Source organism: Larus michahellis, chromosome 2 (assembly GCF_964199755.1).
Source record: "Larus michahellis chromosome 2, bLarMic1.1, whole genome shotgun sequence".
NCBI classification, from domain to species: Eukaryota; Metazoa; Chordata; class Aves; order Charadriiformes; family Laridae; genus Larus; species Larus michahellis.
In genome coordinates this window covers 6,282,582-6,299,240 of record NC_133897.1, presented here as the reverse complement: position 1 = coordinate 6,299,240, position 16,659 = coordinate 6,282,582, and the positions used below count along the sequence as shown (strand labels likewise).

The 16,659-nt window shown below is 47.5% G+C and overlaps 1 protein-coding gene across 1 annotated transcript in view; it reads right to left on the bottom strand.

Moving 5' to 3' along the window:
• The window catches only part of OXSR1 (oxidative stress responsive kinase 1), a 93,841-nt gene extending 87,260 nt beyond the window's left edge, over positions 1-6,581 (bottom strand). Inside the window, exon 1 of the mRNA XM_074574018.1 lies at positions 6,263-6,581. Coding sequence (XP_074430119.1) covers positions 6,263-6,332 — 70 coding nt within the window. The 5' untranslated portion in view covers positions 6,333-6,581. The remainder of the gene's footprint in view (positions 1-6,262) is intronic.
• Between the last annotated feature and the right edge of the window lie 10,078 nt (positions 6,582-16,659).

The following is a 16,659-nucleotide window of genomic DNA, read 5'->3' as shown; positions in this document are numbered from 1 at the left end:
CTGACAGAATCCCACACTAAGGTCAATCTCTTCACTTGTATTCATGCACAAGAGGAACACGAGAAATACTGACGCGGTATCATGGACCTAGTCAGGCACCTGTAGCCCTGTTGCTACTTAGCTGTTATTTACAATATTTGCTACAGTAATCTTGTTTTACTCAGACCAGTTTGATTTTGTTCTTAGTATGGGCTCCCTTCATCAGCATAGGCATTATTTTGCACATCAGGAGGTACCACATCTCCTCTCATACACCAAGAGCAATGACCTTCTGTCAGCCAGGGACCTAACCCTGTCTCCAAGACCTTCCCACATGACTGCCGGAAAGACAGACGGAGTCTGATGTTCTTTTAGAAATGTCAAGGCTGAACTCCCATAGGTGAAATCACAGGAAACTACAGCAACTTTGAGAGCCAAGTTCTTCATATCTGCATCTCGCTTGTTTGATTTTAAAGGGAGTGCAGGATAATAGGCTAAACTCATCTGGAAAGTCCCAGGATCCTGATATTTCAAGGATTTTGCAATGCCAAATTCCACTGCTCCAACAGCTATTCTTCTACACCCACAAAGCTCTCAAGTCTGTCTCTCCCTATTAAGAAAGTTTAATAACACCAAGTTTACAATCACTCCATTAGCATGTCCACAGCTAAATTTACTGCTACAGAGATTTACAATGGATATCATGCATTTTAGGGGAATTCTTCCAAGAAAATTTGACCAAAATGCAGTTTTTCGCAATACACTAACACAATTAGCAATAAGAACCAATGTTATTGCCCATCAGTTTAAACAGCTCCAACTTTTATTAAAAGATTACATCTCTAGACACTGATTTGGTGGGCAAGCTGCTAACACTCAGAAATAAAATAGAAGCTGCCAAGTTTAAATAGATAAACATTCTGGGGAAGAGTTTAGCCTCTCCAAGATTTCATCAGTTGCAGAAGGAACAAGGCTCCCAGGCGTGCATCTGTCAGCCAGCATATACACCCCTCAGGTGTGCTCAAGAGCACAGCACTTCCAAATTTACTAGCACTAGCCAAGATATTTGCATTAAATTGAAATTATTTAAATGGTATTCTTGAGAAATTAAAGCGTTAAACATTAATCAGTCCAGGAACCTACCACACAGAAATCAACCACAGGAGAGCATGAACTACTTCCACACGAAACACCCCATATGTTTTTTTCTTAATACCCCAGAATAGCTGGAAGCAGCAGGAACCGTCCCTGTCCTGTCCCATCCCCCCCTCAAATCAGCAGGTAAGGCTTTGATAAAAACCGTTGTTTTCTTTCCAGTCAGCCTCTTTCACCACCGCTTGGCTTTGTATGTCCTCAGTCTGCTTCCTTGCGCATTTTATCCTCCTTCCTATCTGAGAGCAAGCAACAGAAACGCTAAACAAAAGACACACACACAACTAAACACCTTTTGCTTTCACTTCCCAAGAGGTGAAGATCGACTCAATTTCGCCCTACTCTAGTATAGCAATGGTATCAAAAGTCTTAAATGAGATGTGCCAAGTATTCAAAGGAAAGGTAGCCTGGATGCAGGAGTAACCTGGCTATTCGGTCTCACTCAGGAATACACAAGAAAATATATTTGTCTATGTCCAAGCACTCCAGAAACTGCGGTACTCAACATTACCCAACTCCAGTGCCCAAGCAGACCAAGTACTATGAATGACCACTAACATTTTTTTTAAACAGATCTACATTTGCCCAAAGTTAATTTTATACAAGCTTTAACATAATATATAACAACAAAAAGGCTCTTCTACCAACTTTAAGTGGAAAAAGTTTGCACATAAGCACACAAAGCAAGTCTTCAAATGCGTTAACCAGCCTGAATACTGGGAATACGCTGTAGGAATCAATTTTGTTTAGCTAGGCTGGGGGGGAGTGGGAACCCAGGAGGAAACGCTAAAACAAAACATATGGCATGAAGACTGAAGTCTAAACACTCAATTTAGTTCTTAAGCAGTTATATTTTATAGTGTGTAACGTTTTTCTTGAATGGGTTTTAAATAGATGCCTAATCTGAAACTGGCTGCAGCTAGCACATAAGACTCACCACTCTTCAAAAAAAAGTTTGGACAGGACCCTCCCATTCCAGCCTGGTTTTTACATCCAAAGACTTCGATCGTACCTGGTGAGCACTTATAGGCTGCTCTTTTCCTACGGCAGTGCTTTTTCAATAAATGCGATAACTACACAAGCACAAGATGGATGAACACAGACATTTTGATAAAACTTGGGGAAGCAGAAATCTTAATTCTAAGACTTTCCTTTATACCTGTAAAAGAAAATTTCTCCCACACATGCATACATACGCTCACATGTAGAGCTTGGGAAGAACGTGGCTAGAAATCTAAATATTCAACTCCAAAAGATCAACACATTCACAGCCAAAGCCCAACTCAAAAGCTACACGAACCGCAGTCATTAAAAAACCTAATCATTCAGTAAATGGTGACTTCAATTTTCAATTTAAGCTTGATTTCTGAGGGGAGAAGAAACTCCCACCACATCTGTTCACACAGCCTGCATTGTCCTCATCGCTATGAAGGAATCTGTCAGGGGAGAAAGGGCACAGGAATAGAGCAAGGGAGGACTCCCACCGCTAATTTATCTTCTGTTTCTGGCACAGGCTGTTCACAGAGAAGAGGATGCTCCTAAATCAAACAGCCACAGCCAGCACAGCTCTCATCTTTCCAAAGAAGTAGCGAAATGAGAATGACCCAGTTCCAACCAACTTCACTACCGCTACCAGCATTTCCAACAGGAATTGTGAGATCCAAGGGAACCCGCATGTGCAGGTACCTGATCAGCACAAGCAACATGAGGTTGAAGGTTTTTTTTTTTTTTTTCTCCAAGCTTCAAAAAGAAGACTGCTGTGATTTATATGCAATCCACGCTTGGAAGACCACCTTCACAACCACCAGCACAGACTACATTTTTTTTAGATGAAAATTTAGATGTCTCCAGATTCTTAGATAGATCTCCAGATATTCACCTGCAAAGTCTATCGCTACTCTGGGTATACATTTCATAGAAAAGCTTTATAAATTGCTTCTCCTACCCCATGTCCATTTTATCCTTTTTTGAAATGAAAGTCGGGTTCTGATCCTGAACAAGGTTCCTCGATTCAGTGGAACAGAAGATACTTAACCTACAAAGGCTACTCAGCAGTAACTAACACTAACCAAGCACAACAGACACAGGCATTAATCCATACCTTTATAGTGGCATGAGTCATCCCCAGTGCTGAGTAATCCTTTTTTTTAGTATTAGCCAGAATCAGGAGGGCAGTTTTACAGGAGAAGTTCTCCTTACAGATAGAAAACTTGCTCTTTCAATTCCTGCCCCAAAATGGTATGGAGCCATCCATATCAAATGAAAGCCATGCATGGCTATTTTCAGGCCAAACGAGCAGAAATTAAGGAATTGGACTACGCATGGATCTCCTTTATTCTGATGTGGGAAGAGAGCTGAGCTGGTAATCTACTGAATGTCAGATTCTAAGTGTAAAGAGCAACGTTTTTCATCAGGAAACAAGTTAAATCCTTTAAAAGCACCAGTGCAAGGTTCATCTCTTTCCACCCCAGGACGCCTCTTCCCTGCTGGAAAACTACAGAGGTAAAGAGAGCTCAAAAAAAAAAAAAAAAAAACCAAACAAACAAACACAAAACCTTGAGGTTTACAGGAGACATGAAGCAGGAGACAAGGCAGTCCAGCTCAGTTAACACAGTGACATTTTGTCCCACAAATCATATATGTGCTAGGAAACTTGTGTCACATCTCCATCCAGGACGCTGGCAGACACACCAATGTTTGAAAAGAGTAAGGGAGGATGGGAAAGTTAAAAAGAGAAACCATATGTTTGCAATATACACATTTCAGTGTACACTCCATTGCAGGCCAGAAAGCCAACACAATAATTCACTGAGCAGGCAACATACAGAAACTCAGTTTACAGAAGGACAGGGAGAAGATACAGAAGAAATTAAATACTTCTTTCTTAATTTCTCCCTAAGTTCTGTCAGTTAACATGAGATGATGACAGATCTCTGCGCTCCTCCTCATACTTTGAGGCTGTAGGGTGCACATCTCCAGCAGCAAGTTCTCCTAAGAGCAGAAGTGTATTTACATTCCCTTTTGTTCCCATCCCGCTCTGCTCCTCAGCTACAAAGAGGCAGATTGTCCGTTTGCTCCTATCCTTGGATACTCAAGCTCAAATCCCTGCTTTGCATTACCAGAGCACCCCTTTGTAGGCTCCCAAAGGGAAAAAGCATTTCCTACACACACAAACGAGAAAAAACTTCTTTACGGTGAGGGTGACAGAGCACTGGAACAGGCTGCCCAGGGAGGCTGTGGAGTCCCCTTCTCTGGAGACTTTCAAGACCCTCCTGGATGCGGTCCTGAGTAGTGTGCTCTGGGCAATCCTGCTTTAGCAGGGGAGTGGGACTAGATGATCTCTAGAGGTCCCTTCCAACTCTGAAAAATTCCATGAAATTCTGTGAAAATACAGATCCCTTTCCCTGGGAAATGGATGGCATGTTCTCCCCCTTCCTCCCCGCACCTTTTACCTCCTGCTCCTCAAAGAGGCTGAACATCATCCTCCCCAAGGCACATTTTCCAAAGGAGGTTTAAAGGATTGATCTATAAGATTACACCTTGTCTTTACAAGGAGTTTGCCTCCTTCCTAAAGTACTGCTGAGCAAAGGGAGAGAACAAAGCCTGATCCCACAGAGCAACAGGGATTTCCAGAAGGACTTCCCCCCCTCCACAGCTTTAGTTCCTTCCTACTTTTAAACAATGCCAAGAATTTAATCTCTTAAAACAGCATTTTCACAAACTCTCCCACCCTCCTTAACAGAAAACAAGTCTCCCCACGAGGCAGAGATGGAAGGCTTGGGCATGACAGTGCTACATCATTTATAAACTTCAAATAAAAGCACTCCGCAAAGATTACTCTAAAAATTAACCTCCTTCCTAAAAGCCTTTGGCCAGGAGCCTGCCCTGCCACCTCCTGCTTTATTCAGTGCCTCCGGAGAGGGAGACGGGAGGCACTGACCTTAGAGTCACCTGTGGCACCACCTCAGATGTGTCACATACTCGCCCTAGAGCAATATATCCCTCAAACACACACCCCAACAAAATGGTTGAGACAGCCAATAAATCAGTACAGCGGGAGGCCTTTGGTAACTGTGCAGTTTAAAGTCAAGAGACAGTGAGGGGGGAAAAAAAAAAATCATTTAATGGAGAGAAGGGCTGGGGCCTCGAGCTGTGAGGACAATGAATGAAAATCCACAGCAGCAGCAGAAACCCAGGATAAAAGGCTCATTTGGCAGCACTACAAAACCCTTCATCTCCTGCATGGACCAAAGCAATGCAGGGCTCCGAAACTGCCAAGAGGAGTCGTGCCCCTAAAATGAAAGGGGGTGCCCTGGAAGGAGAGAGGTGTGGGGTTTGCTCCGACACAGCCAGCATGTCCCACTTCGCAGGGTGGCAGGCAGACAGAAGAGCCCCCGCAGTGTGGACCCTGTCCCACTCTGTCCCCTCAGGCAAGCACGAGGTGAGGAGGGAGACAGGGGCTGGAGATGAGCCCCCTGACAGGGGGGTGCCCCCCATGACTGCTCCAAGCCTCTGCTGGGGGGAGAGCGTGGGGGGGAGTTGACCCACGGCCCCTCTGTGGGTTCCTCACGTGTGTGAGGAGGGGGAGCAGCCCCCTCACACCCACCCAACCCCTCCCTGAGCCCACACACCCCATGGCAGGGGGGCCTGCACCCCAGACACCCGCTTTGGAGTTGAGGGGGGGGGCAGTCGTCCCCCACCACCACCCTCAGTAAAGGGATCTCCCAGATCTCCACATCCCTCAGGGCTGGGGGGACAAACCTCCCCTTACATTCTCCCCACAGGCACATCGCTGATGTGTCACACACTCCTTGTGTGTGACAGGACCCCCCTCAGCTGAGGGGGGACAGACCCCCCCCCACTTCTCTCAGCGGAGAAACACACCCCCTCGGGGCTGGGGGCCGAGACCCCCCCTCACGCCCTCCCCACAAACACATCGCTGCCGGGGGCACACATTCCTTGTGCGTGACAGGACCCCCCTCAGCCGAGGGGGGACAGACCCCCCCACTTCCCTCAGCGGAGACACACACCTCCCTCAGCGAGGGGGTGCCCCACACAAGCCCCTCCGCAGCGCCCACAAACGCCGGGCAGGGGTCGAGCCTCCCCGTCCCGCCCCTCCGCCGCCGCTCACCGATGACCTCCTGCAACTCGTAGTCATCCTTGTTGATGGACCAGGGCAGCGCGCTGGGGTCCTCGGCCATGGCCGCACCGCGCCCGCCGCCCTCCCTCCCGCCCTCCGCGCCGCGAGGGGGAGCGCCACGCAGGAGCGAGGGAGCGGAGCGGAGAGGCGAGGCGCTGCTGCTCCGCACAGCCCGGCCGCCCCGACACCCAGCCGAGCCCCTCGCCGGGCAGCGGCAACCGCGACCCGGCCACCGCCTCCGCCGCTACCGCCAGCCAAACTTTGCCTGCTCCCTCCACCTGCCCATGCCCAGAGCGCGCTGACGTCACCTGAGCACGCCGCTGCGCGCACGCCCCGCCCCGCCCGCCACAGAGGGAAGGAGGTAAACGCCGCCTGCCGCCATCTTGAGCGTGGCACCCCGTTGCCGCCGCCACACTATCCCGCTACGGTTTACCCAGATGCCGCCTCCACCGCCGCCTCGAAGGACGGGACGGTGCGGCGGGCTGCCGAAAGCGGACGGTGGAGGGGGAGGGAGTCCGTAAGGAGGAGAAAGAGAAGGGTGGGGGTGACACACACAAGATGGCGGCCACGCACATCTTCCCCACCCTCAGACAAGAGGCGGGAGGGATTACTGGTTTAAGAGCCGCTGCGGGCTGTGATTGGCTACCGGCTGCCAAATCCGCCGCTCCCATTGGTGGAGAGGCTGTCAATCGCGCCTTCTCTGCATCCAGGGTCCCTTCGCCCTGCGGGGCCCACGGTCGGGGCTGGGAGCGGAGGCCGGGTAGAGGCGGGAAGGGGTGGCCGGGCCTGGGCCCGCCATGAGGGGGCTTCAGAGCCTGGCGGGCGGGAGCAGGCCCGCCAGCAGCCCTCCTCCCAGACGTGGTGGTAGCTGCAGCAGCCCTGGGATGTCTCCCTGCTGTGACAGGCACATTGGAACCCACCACATGGAAGGACAGAAAGCAATGGCGTGGCTTTGCCCAGATTTGGTCCAGGAGGAACGTTTCAATCCTGAGGCAAAGAGTACCAAGCCACTGTCTCTCATCTCCGTTTCCTGGCCGGCTGTGGGCCTGCAGTGAGCGGGTGTGGAGCCCGGCCCAGGCGCTTAGGGGATCCACATTCCGTATTTAAAAATAGGTCCCGAGGTTACGATGGGTATGGAGGGATCAGAAGGTCTGGCTTTCTCCTTGCCGCCTCTGAGGGTGAGCAATTCTCCAGTTTCCCAGCTGCTGAATGCTTTTGCTTGCTCCGTACTGCAATTTCAGCGTTCATGGATTTGTCCAACATCTTTATCCTATGGTTCATGGCTCACAAGTCCATAGCTGGAGCTTCATTGATCTGGATGCATTCAGAATTACATCTGGTGGTCAGTGGCCAAAAAAAAAAAGATTAAGAGAGTGAGGAATATGAGGCTAATTAGTACCTTGAACCCATGAAAGCTGCTGTCTATATATTTAGGTTTAAAGTGTTTGCAGTTTGGGGATCTAGTTTTTTTCTGACAAAAAATAGATAAAACGGTGCATCTCTCAGTATCACCAGGCACGATAGTAACCATCATGAGAGTTAATTGGGAATTTCTGTATCGGGTTTCATTCTTTACTGGTTGCTGTTCTTGTAGCTTGATGTCAGGCACTACTGTGATCACAGAACATCAGTTATACACATTTTTAGCTTATTAGGACAAATTCCTGAGATGCCTCTGATGAACCAGGCTTTGTAGAAGGCCACTGTACCCTGCCAAATGCATGGTGTGACTCCAGTATTTTCCCTTGTGCTACCTAATGCAGGACACTTACTCTTTCCTTCTACTCTTTTTTTGTGCCACAGAAGCAAGAGGCCGCCAGTCCCATCTAGTTTGCTGCTGTGCAGGCACTCAACAATGATGGTCTCTGTAACGCGGAGCTTCCAACTGAGAAGCTGTTTGTTTTTCCTATGTGTCTGTGTTAAACATTCCTGTGCTAAGCAATTTTTAATATTTGGTAAATATGCTTTAATTACTTTCCAGAACTGTCTCTGTGATCTTTTAACCGTGTTATAAAAGGACATTATATAGCAACTAAAAACAGGTTTTACCCCAGAGCATGCACTTGGGTAGCCAGTGTCATATTTCTGATAGCTAACAGCATGTTAAAAATGGATCTGAGCCAAGCATCAACAACAAAAAGGGACTTATATATGCTTGATTTTACCACAGTGTTTTTAAAGTCAGAACCATATTTTGAATTCTCTTATTTTAGGCTGAAAATCTTCCCCCTGAAGGCAATGCTAAAACTCCCGTTCATTTAGATCAATGGGGCAGGATTGGGCCCACAATGAGCCTTGTTCTTTAAGAGTTACCACAGACTTTGATAGAAATGAAAATTTAAAATGTGCACTGACAAGACCACAAGTGGCCACATGAGCATACAAAGATGAACACTGTGTTTTAGTTTTCCAGCTCAGCAGTCAAAAATGCATTTCCACATTTTTAAACCAAAAAAATCTCTCATTCACATAGAATCGGGTTCCCACAAATTTTCTGTTTTATTTTAAACTAACTCAGCATTTTGGGTCCCTCGAAAGTCAGGCACTGCTCTTGCATTTATTCATTCAGCAGGTTATTTCAACCTGAGTCAGCTGAGGGATGAAAAAATGGAGCTGGCTTCCACAAAGATCTTAATCCTTAGCCCACTTCACATCTCCAAGCAGCACCTTCTCCTGTTTCATCATTAATATTCTGCTCATCCTACTTTTCCTGATTTGCTTTATTTTGTGTGTCTCGTGTAGGTTGTAAGCTCTTCAGGGCAGAGGCAAAGTCACTATTTATAAAAGAGCCTGTGAAGTGGTGCTGCTGAATCAAGTGGTTTGTTGTAACAAGAAGAAATTTTAGTAGAAATCTGAAGTGGAAAAGCAGTTTCCTGGTGTATCCACCTCCACTCTGGACCAGGCTTTAGGGGAGACTGAGAAGTGGAATAACTCCAGGTGCCTTTCAGTTAGGAAGGCTGCCGTCTGAGAAAAAGTCTCAGAGATGGGTTTCCCATATTTTTTTGACTTCAAATAAAACACCATGGCAAATAGAGCAGGCAGTTCCCTCCTTCCATTGATTCTGTTGTGGAGTAAAGGCTTTTTTCTGACACCTGCGTTTCACTGATGTCCCTGGGGCTCGTGTTCCCTGTCAACTGGCTGGGAGCCTTTGCGCAACAGGCACACGACGCATGCACTCGCACAAAACGCACTCATTCTCGTAAGGCACATGGTTTCCTGCCTTTGTGGGCCAATTACTTATTGTTTCAATGAAACTTACTGGCACTATCCAGCTCTTTGTCTTTCTTTTTTTCCACTCCTGTAATATTGGCTACCGTAAAACTGATGTTTAGTGCATAGATTGGTGATTTTAATAATCAGCGCACGGACATTACTAGCTTTAGTAGCTGTAAAGGATCCTTGATGGTTGATGGTGATCATCATCACAAGCGTGAACTTTAACTTCATTTTCACTTGGGTTGTAGAAAACTAGTCTAAACTCTAGTTTGCTTATTGAGGCACTGCAGAGTTCACCTTACAGTTCACAGGGGCTCTGGGATATATAATTTTCTTCTTGTTACAGTTGAAGTTGCTCTTTCAGACCAGCCGTGGAGAGGCATTTGCTGTCACAGTTCAGTAGTGTTTGGGGCCATGGCATTTGTTGCTGCGTTTCTAGTTAAAGGCTTTTTAAGGCATCATAAACCGCTGTTTGTAAGTGACCATGCATTAGCTACCATGATTCTTGCAAACAATAGCAGTTAATGTGCTTATTGAACTGCTTGGTACGGGCATGGTTTGCTAAAGCAAGGGGGAACCCGACAATGCCTGTCTTATTGCATTCAGAATAGGGCAAGTGTGCGTCCGCAAGCAGAATGCCTGACCTTGTTTCACTACAAAATTTGCCCGCTATTCTTTCTTCATGGAAACGCATCCAGGTTTATTGAAGGGACCTTACTCTATCAAACAGCAGCTGATTATTTAACAAAGTACAAGGCGGTTTCCTCTCCAGCCAACAAAGGCAGGCACTGCGCTTTATCTGCAGGGATTTCCCCTGGCACCTTTGCTTTGGGTTTTGAGAAACAAGGCAAGGACCATGCAGTGGAGGAGGGAGCAGTGATTTAAAACCCTCCAACTGGAGCAAGTTTTTAATAATAGTTGTTTTCAAAACACAAGCTAAATGCCAGCCTAAACCACACCGGCAGGTTTTCCCTAAGTGATCCTGTGTACTGCCACGTATCTCCGGCCCGTCATTGAGTGCCGGTGTGCTAAGTCATTTTAAATTCACCTTTGAGGTCACTTTGAAGTCAAGTAGCTGAAGGCCTGGTTTTAACAGGTGAATTCTGGTTCTCAGAGTATGTTTACTGAAACCAGCTTTTGCTCTGCAAACACACTTCTTATCCCACCACCACTGCGTCCCAACAGAAACGCTGCACTGTTCTCTTACTTCCTCCACTGAAAATACCCCCTGGATTTTAAGCTCCAGGAAACAAGCAAAGAGCTTATGACCAAGACAAATTTTTTCTTCTTACTCTTTTCTTCTAAGTTTATGATTTTTCAGTACACAAATCGAAAGCCAGTTAACCCTCTCTGTAACAAATTATAACTTTGCTGCCTCCTTCAAATCTAATATAAAATCGATGCTTGGTTTAAGACATAATTATAACAAGATCTTGATTACCACATACCTGAACCACAGTGTAATAATCAGCTCTTGCTGTGCTCTAGTTTAGAATAAAGCTTTCTTCGCACTGCTTTGTCTTTACAGAGGCTAATGAAAGACACTTCACATGCCAGTACCTCTTTTCGCCCTGGGAATGTCACAGCTTCTAAGTACAGAAAGGTTTTCCCACTGGCCTTTTCTGTGGAGGGTAAATCTCCATCATAAAACATTTTCTAAGCCGGTGAGCAGCATGGGGGGGGTTGAGAAAGCGTTTCAGAGCTTTTCCCCTCGTTGTTGAAAGTGCAAAATAAGCCTGATGCAAAGCATCCAGACCCTGCCAGAGAAGCGGGTACACCTGGCCCGACTCCTTTTTTCCAGGTGATGAAGGGTGGCCAAGGACTGTTGGTTCTATCGTGTAAAGCTTTGCGTGTGTAGTTAAGACCATTTTGGACATTTTATTATTCAACAAAATTCTAGAAAAACACTCAGTCCAGACACCACAACTCCTGACAGAAGTCAGCGTAGCAAATGCCAGAGAAGATCCCCTCCTTGCCACTTGCTGTTGCAGCAGAGGAGTCCCGAGTGTCCCTGGGTACTTAAATCTCCTTCTGAGGGCTGGCCGTGGCAGGACTGAACACAGGGAGCAGCTTTGGGAGGAGCCAGTGCTGCTCTCAGGTGATACGGCATGGATACTCTGCCAGCTGGGAGTGCTGGGACCCGGTTTACAGCTGGCAAACTGGAAGAAATAAAATAAAATAAAACATCTTTTGTGACATTACAATGAAGCACGATGAATTCTCTTAAAAGGCAGCGAGAAGAGAAACTCTAGGAATAGAAAGATAGGGTTGCATATGATTTCATTTACTTCTTGCCATCTGGGAATAAGATTTGTGAGGGAATATTGTCCTTACCCTTATAAACGGCCAACATCTTCTTGAACCCAGCTAAGCTGAGGCCAGGCAAGGTTTGTGGTTCACATTAGCAGATTCTAATGACATGAGTTTACAATAATAGTGTAATAGTTCAGTGTAACAGTGACTCATAGCTTATTACTATGGCGATAGGAATGTAAAGAGATCTCATTTGAAAAAAAAAATCTATTTGGATAGTTCACATCCTTTCCTCCCTACTCATGAATTCCTGTGTCATTGACTGCCGGCTGCTAAAAATAGGATCCTTTTTGTTATCTAAAGTAAAGGAAAACCTAGAATCAGAGAGACAGTAGGAGGGGACCAAGGTTCATTCTTACAGAGCCTTCAGGAAATATTTGTCATGAAAGCCCTCTGAGAGCACAGGAATGTTTTCAAAAGATGGAAACAATCTAAATCTAAGAAGATATTTTGCTGGAAGAAGGAGAAGAGTTAATGAATCGCAGCGGCTCCCGGGTTTGGTATTTTGCACCATGGGGATGGGAAAGTTCGTATCTCTATCAGATACAGGACCAAGCTACAGTTTCCTCTTGGAGAAGCTGTCCCACTCCAGCAGCAGGAGAACAGGGAACAGCCCAGGAGCAGCCCTGTGGGCTGATGAGGAGCCAGAGAAGAGCCGCGAGAGAAGGGGACTCGCTAGGAGTCACCTGAAGTCATGCAGATCTAAGGACAGCGGTACGACCGGGGAACTGGGAAAACACGAGCAAGGTATCTGAGTTAAACAGATTCCCACCACCACCCCTTTGAAACAAAAAAAACAACCCGCATGGCACCTCAGAAACAAACCAAAACCACCGAAGTGTGAAATCATGCGGCAGGGAAAGCTGTCACAGAGAATCAGAAATTGATTTAATAGAGAAAAATTGAGTGCTGCATAATTTGTGCAGATTGCGAGCTGAGAGAGAGAGAGATCCCCAGCTCCTAAGGGCTTCGCTGCGGGCACCGTCTGGCGAAAGGGGTGGAAAGCAAAATTTCATCGTTGGTAATTCTACGTGGACTGAATGCTTCCTCTTCAATACCGAACAATTAAAATCGATGACAGGATGCTAGGTAACAAAAGAAAATGACTGATCAATATGCATGTGTTGGAGCTGAAGAAAAACCCGTCTGCCGAGAGCAGCATGCTGATGAGGCGAGATTTCTGAGAGCTCAGAGAGAAAATCTTAAAAGCTTCCATTCCTCCCGATGCTCGATAAAACAATGGGGCCAAGCAGATGCCAGACGCAGCGCTAGGAGAGGTTAACTCACCAAGGAGGCTAAAGAATAACTGTTAGGAAAAACAGGGAATATTCATTCTTAGACTAAATAGCTTTGGAGTAAAAAATGTGATGCCTCTCTTCTTTGCCTTTCTTTCTAAAGATCTCAAAAGCCTTTATTGAAAAATTATGTTCTTTGAATACCCATGTGAGGTTTTAGAGGTGCTGAGACACTGACATTTTAAGGCCAATGTCCATTTTAGTCCTCAGCTCGAAGCACTTTAAATCTCATTTCCATGTATATTTCAGCTGGGGGTGTCTGCCAAGTGCTGCCAGAAATCAAACACTGACTCTTCCATGATTCATTAGTTTTAGATCAGCCACCTGAAATTCGGGATACTTTTGAAAATGTTGCTGTAAAGCAGTGCACAGGATCTGCCATGGCTCCGGCAGGACAGGGAATGGCACCGTCGGGTTCACTTGCCCGGTATTTCCCCTCCCGAATGGTATTTCTTGTTTCTGAGGCAACAGATCATAAACTGGCACACAAGCAGTTAAGCACCTTAGGACTTGCAGCTCTTCTTATTTCTGCTGACACAGAGAGAAGGCGAAATAGCTGCAGATTAGAGCCAGAAAAATGCTGCAAAAACTTTGTGAAAGTTCACTTCATCATAACCCCCACATGTGCCTCAACATATTTCCTGTGAGCCCATCCTTTTCCTAACTACCATCCCAAACGGTGGATAAAGACCCATTTTAATGCCGTGTGACTTTGATTTCATCAACAAACCAGACGCAATTCGTAGCGTTGAGCCTGTGTGTTCTCACTGGGCTTAAAGCGAGGGTTCTCCTCCTGCTCCTGCACCGCCTCCGCTGCAGAGCCCTCCTGCTCCCTCGGCGCAGGTGAAACCAGCAGCCGCCCACCTCACGAGCCAGCAGGACCTGCGGATCCTTTCCCCCGCAGACTGGCACCCAGCCTGGCACCGCTACTTTGCCCTTTGCCCGCATGAATGCATGGTAGGGCTGAGTGCTGTAGGAAATCTGTCCAGTCCGGGGAAAGTCTGGATTCTTGGATATCAAGGAAACCCTGGCACGTTCCTCCCCGCGCCTCTCTGCTTCCAGCCATCTGCCACCTGCCTCCTCACCCAGGGGGGGTCCGCGTTTGCTGGGAAGGGGAGGCTTGAAAGCGCAGCACGGAGCAACCGTGCTGTCCTCAGGCTCAGCCCCAGCCACCGCGCACGGCTGTCCCCGCTCTCCACAGCAGCGGGAAGGAACAGGAGGGGGGAAAAAAGTTCCAAGGACCTTTTTGTAAAGCGGCGTAGTTAAGTGTTTTGTGGCCAATGCAGATTGAGTTCATTCCCTCCTTCCAGTCCAGCCCCACCAAAACCCACGCTAAGCAAGCCTAGGAACTGGGGAAACTGGAATCGAAGCCCCTCCGGCGGCTGCCAGCCAGGGGAAACTCCAGGTGAAACATTGACACTCTGGAGTGAAGGGAGGCATCCCACGCAGCTGCTGGAGCACCACGACGTGCCGTGGTGGAAACCATCTTACCCAGCTGAGATGGAATAAACCGCTGTCCGGTGGGCACGAGCGGCTTTGGCAGCGAAACGGGAGGAGGGAAAAGCGCGTCGCTAAGCCAGGCTCTGCTGCAGGAACAGAAAATGCATTGTTCGTCAGTCAGACTTCGTAACAGCTTAACACTTAAATACACCTGCAGTTAATTAAAGCTTTGCAGAGCAGCACAGCTCCAGAGTGGATACAACAACATGGATTCTCCCAACTGCAGATTTTACTACAAAATAAACAAGTTTTTGGGGCCAGGCTTTATAGTGCTTATGGAGAAGTTGCATCAGGTTCAAAGTCATCTCAAAATCCTGGTGGAGATCAGCTGAACCAAAAATAGTTCCAGCACCTAGAGAAAATTACCTTTAGAGAAACATTTGTACACAGCGCATGTCTAATTGTCCGGTGAAACCTCAATAGTTCTGACAGAGGTGCTTTTTAATAAGCTCTATTAGCGTGCTTTCCAGTAATGTCAACCTTGTGGTTTTTGTTTCTTTTTATTGCCTTATTAAACTATATTTCCAAGATGCTCAAACAACATTTTCCCAGCCATTTTTTATGCGTAATTACATTTTATTCCCTATGCTAATTTTCTTCCAGTAAATGTGCCCTCTGGACCAAGCGGTGATTGTGATAAAGCAACTCCTTTCATGTCAGCATAACGAAGAACAGAATTTGATCTGTCAAGGGGCAATACTTCATCTCTCACCTTCCATCTCCGAAGCTCAGGACATTCTGCAGCGGTTACTGAGTTTCACCGGGTAAATGCTGTCCAACCTTCCTGCATCAAAGTGAAACAGAGGACTGCAAACCTCATGAAGTTCAACCAGGCCAAGTGCAAGCTCCTGCACCTGGGTCAGGGCAGTCCCAGGCACAAATACAGGTTGGGCAGAGAATGGCTTGAGAGCAGCCCTGAGGAGAAGGACTTGGGGGTGCTGGTGGACGAGAAGCTCAACATGAGCAGGCAATGTGCGCTTGCAGCCCAGAAAGCCAACCGCATCCTGGGCTGCATCAAAAGAAGCGTGTCCAGCAGGGCGAGGGAGGGGATTCTGCCCCTCTGCTCTGCTCTGGTGAGACCCCACCTGGAGTACTGCGTCCAGCTCTGGAGTCCTCAGCACAAGAAGGACATGGACCTGTTGGAACGGGTCCAGCGGAGGGCCACGAGGATGCTCAGAGGGCTGGAGCACCTCTGCTGTGAGGACAGGCTGAGAGAGTTGGGGTTGTTCAGCCTGGAGAAGAGAAGGCTCCAGGGAGACCTTATAGCCCCTTCCAGTACCTAAAGGGGGCTACAGGAAGGATGGGGAGGGACTCTTTATCAGGGAGTGGAATGACAGGACAGGGGGTAACAGCCTTAAACTGAAAGACAGTAGATTTAGATTGGATATCAGAAAGAAATTCCTTAACGATGAGGGCAGTGAGACACTGGCCCAGGTTGCCCAGGGAAGTTGTGGCTGCCCCGTCCTTGGAGGTGTTCAAGGCCAGGCTGGATGGGGCTTGGAGCAGCCTGGTCTAGTGGGAGGTGTCCCTGCCCATGGCAGGGGGTTGGAACTAGGTGATCTTTAAGGTTCCTTCTAACCCGAACCATTCTGTGATCCTGTGAATATTTCTTCTGGCACAAAAGGAGTAACAGAAAGAGCTACCGCAGCCAGACCCCCCGGCCCCACGTGAGTCTGAGCTACTGCCAAATACAGGCAAAAAGCACTAACTGCTCAAAAGCATCCAAACAGGCGAGTGGTGTGAGGCTGCGCTGAAAGGGATGGGATGCCAGCACTTCTGGGCATGGGACTCTCCTGGCAGGCTGCTCTTCCCAGTGACTTCTATCTAGAATAATCCATTCAGGGATGGTTTCCATATCACTGTCCATATGTTCACTCATAGTAGCCATAGCAAAGACATTACTTCATCTGCTTTATAGCGAGTATCGTCCTGCAAGCGGCTCAGTGTAGAGCCCCTCTTGCTGCGAAGCGCAGCTCGTCCTTGACCTCCAGAAATTCCTTCCAACCAACGCTTCCCTGATTCAGTGATCCTTCGTCTTTTCCTGTAGCAGGGCCTTGGCCCGGC